General features: G+C 56.2%; 1 protein-coding gene across 1 annotated transcript; it reads right to left on the bottom strand.

Moving 5' to 3' along the window:
• Nucleotides 1–1,155: 1,155 nt before the first annotated feature.
• LOC135375992 (uncharacterized) lies at nucleotides 1,156–2,112 on the bottom strand. Its single transcript, XM_064608618.1, has one exon. It carries the CDS (start codon nucleotides 2,110–2,112, stop codon nucleotides 1,156–1,158), a length of 957 nt encoding a protein of 318 aa, XP_064464688.1.
• Between the last annotated feature and the right edge of the window lie 348 nt (nucleotides 2,113–2,460).

Below are 2,460 nucleotides of genomic sequence, written 5' to 3'. Positions count from 1 at the left end.
TGCAACCTTCTTGTCCAGGGGACGAACCCCTTCGCTGGTGATGAGGTGGCCGAGGAACTCCAGGGATGCCTTGCCGAATTCACATTTAGCTGCATTGATGACGATTCCGTACTTCTCCAGCCGAGAGAAAACTGCGCGGAGATGAGTCTCGTGTTCTTCCGGTGAAGTACTGGCAACCAGTATGTCATCAATATAGGCGAACGCAAATGGAAGTCCTCGCAAAACCTGATCTATGAAACGCTGGAAGGTGTGCGCAGCGTTACGCAGACCGAAGGGCATCCAAGGGTGTTACAATGGCAGTTTTCGGGATGTGTGAGGGCTCGACCGGAATTTGATGATATGCCTTGACGAGGTGTATCTTGGAGAAAAGGCATGTTCCGTGCAGATTACAGGCAAAATCGTGAATGTGCGGAATGGGGTACCGGTCAGGGATGGTAACTTTGTTCAGCGCCCGGTAGTCCCCACAGGGCCTCCAGTCGCCCGTCTTTTTCGGCACCATGTGCAGTGCAGACGACCAGTCGCTAGAGGAATGACGAACAATACCGAGTTGGAGCATGTGCTCAAATTCCTTTTTTACGATAGCGAGGCGCTCTGGTGCGAGACGACGAGGTCGAGCGTGCACGGGAGGTCCAGTGGTCTCGATGAAATGAGTCACACTATGGCCAATTGGATGTTCTGTGTTGCACGGCCGCAGGAGAGATGTGAACTCCGGTAGGATACCATCGTATCGGTTGGAGGGACACTTGAAGAGAGAGACACGATTGGGAACTTCTTGATGGCACGGGAGTCCGTTGACGTGAAGCTTGGTCTCTGCGTCCCACAACACTCGCTTCTTCATGTTGACCAAGAGGCCAAAGTGGCTCAGGAAGTCCGCTCCCAGAATGGGGTACTGGAGGTCGGCAACCAAGAACACCCAAGCAAAAGTCATTCGAAGTCCGAGGTTCAAAGTAAGGGAGTGCTCTCCGTACGTAGCAATGGGCGTTGCATTCACGGCTTCCAGAGTGCGGGAAGTTCGTTGCCGACGACGGTGGAAGAATGAAGATGGCAAAACGCTCACGTCAGCACCAGCGTCCACTAAAAATTTGAGACCGGAGTTTTTGTCGTTGACGAAGAAGAGGCGGGTAGGCGATGCGCCAGTGTCACCAGCCGCCATCTCTAGTGACTGGGGCTGTCGTCTTCCGAAAATGTGCAAGGTGGAACGCACTTGCGAGCTCTTGCACGAAAACGGTAGTGGTACCAGCACATGCCAGCTGGGGATGGGGAGCGGCGGCGATGCGATGATTGCGAGCGCTGCGGGGAGCGGGAAGACCGTCGGAGGGCTGCGACTTCGAGCTGAAGCGCCGCAATCTGGTCGGCGAGCACGGAAAGATCGACTGGTTGTGCCGAGCTGGTGGTGTCGGTATGGGGTGGACGGAGCTCGGAATGTCGTGGCAGAGCTACGGCAGCAATCTGAGGTGGTGCCATCTCCAGAACTCGGTCGGCGAGATTGGCCAGGTCATTGAGGCTCATGTTGTCGGCAGCAGCCAGAACCATGCAGACATTCGCGGGCAACCTTTGCAAAAAGAGCTGGCGAAGGAGCGAGTCGTCCAGGGCGTCGGGTCGGTCGCCCAAAAGTTGACGCATGCGGCGGAGGAGCTGCGATGGGGTGCGATCTCCAAGTTCTTCTTGCGTCAACAGTCTTTGATGCCGCCTCTGCTCCGACATTGAGGTCCGACGAATGAGCTCAGCCTTGAGGGTGTCATACGGCGTATGCGCTGGAGGGGAGGCGACCAGATCTCTGACTTCAGTTGCCTCTGTTGGAGAGAGCGCCGCGACGACATGGTAAAACTTCGTCAGTTGGTTGGTAATGCCTCTGAGAGCAAACTGCGCTTCCGCTTGCCCAAACCAGACCACCGGTTCCGCGGGCCAGAAAGAGGGCAGCTTGAGTGACACGGCAGCGACGTGGAGTGGGGCCGGAGCTGAAGAAGGAAGTGCCGTCTGGAAAACGGCGTAATGGAACGCTGGATTCGCAAGGGCTGGCGAAGGGGCCTGTCCAGGAACCTGAGGCGGCGGTGACCGGGGGACGGCTAGGGTAAGAGGAGATGCTGGGGCGGGAGGTGTTCCGGTAGCCATCCTACCGAAAAAATTCTGTGCCGCAAAGGTTCAGAAGTCGTCCAGATCACGTTCGGGTCACCAGTTGTTGTGACTGGCACGACAAACAGGTCAGGAGAGGAAGTAGCCTTTTTAATGTATCGGTGGCCCTAAAGCCAGGGCCGAACTAACTGCTCTCGTGCCGGTGGCGCGTAGCTTGAACCGACGGCGCGGGACGAGAGTTGGCAATGGTGCTGCCACAATTCCAATTAGGGACGACGGAAATGGCTTCCTGTACAAGTCACGAACACAGCTCAGTTTGCAACCAGTCACGCAAGGTTCACCAGATGACCGCAATGTTGCAAAGTTTTTAATGGCAACCATATCGCC

The sequence above is a fragment of the Ornithodoros turicata genome, unplaced genomic scaffold (genome assembly GCF_037126465.1).
Source record: "Ornithodoros turicata isolate Travis unplaced genomic scaffold, ASM3712646v1 ctg00000967.1, whole genome shotgun sequence".
NCBI lineage: Eukaryota > Metazoa > Arthropoda > Arachnida > Ixodida > Argasidae > Ornithodoros > Ornithodoros turicata.
Note: the sequence above shows the minus strand (reverse complement) of the source record. Positions and strands in the feature narration are given on the sequence as shown.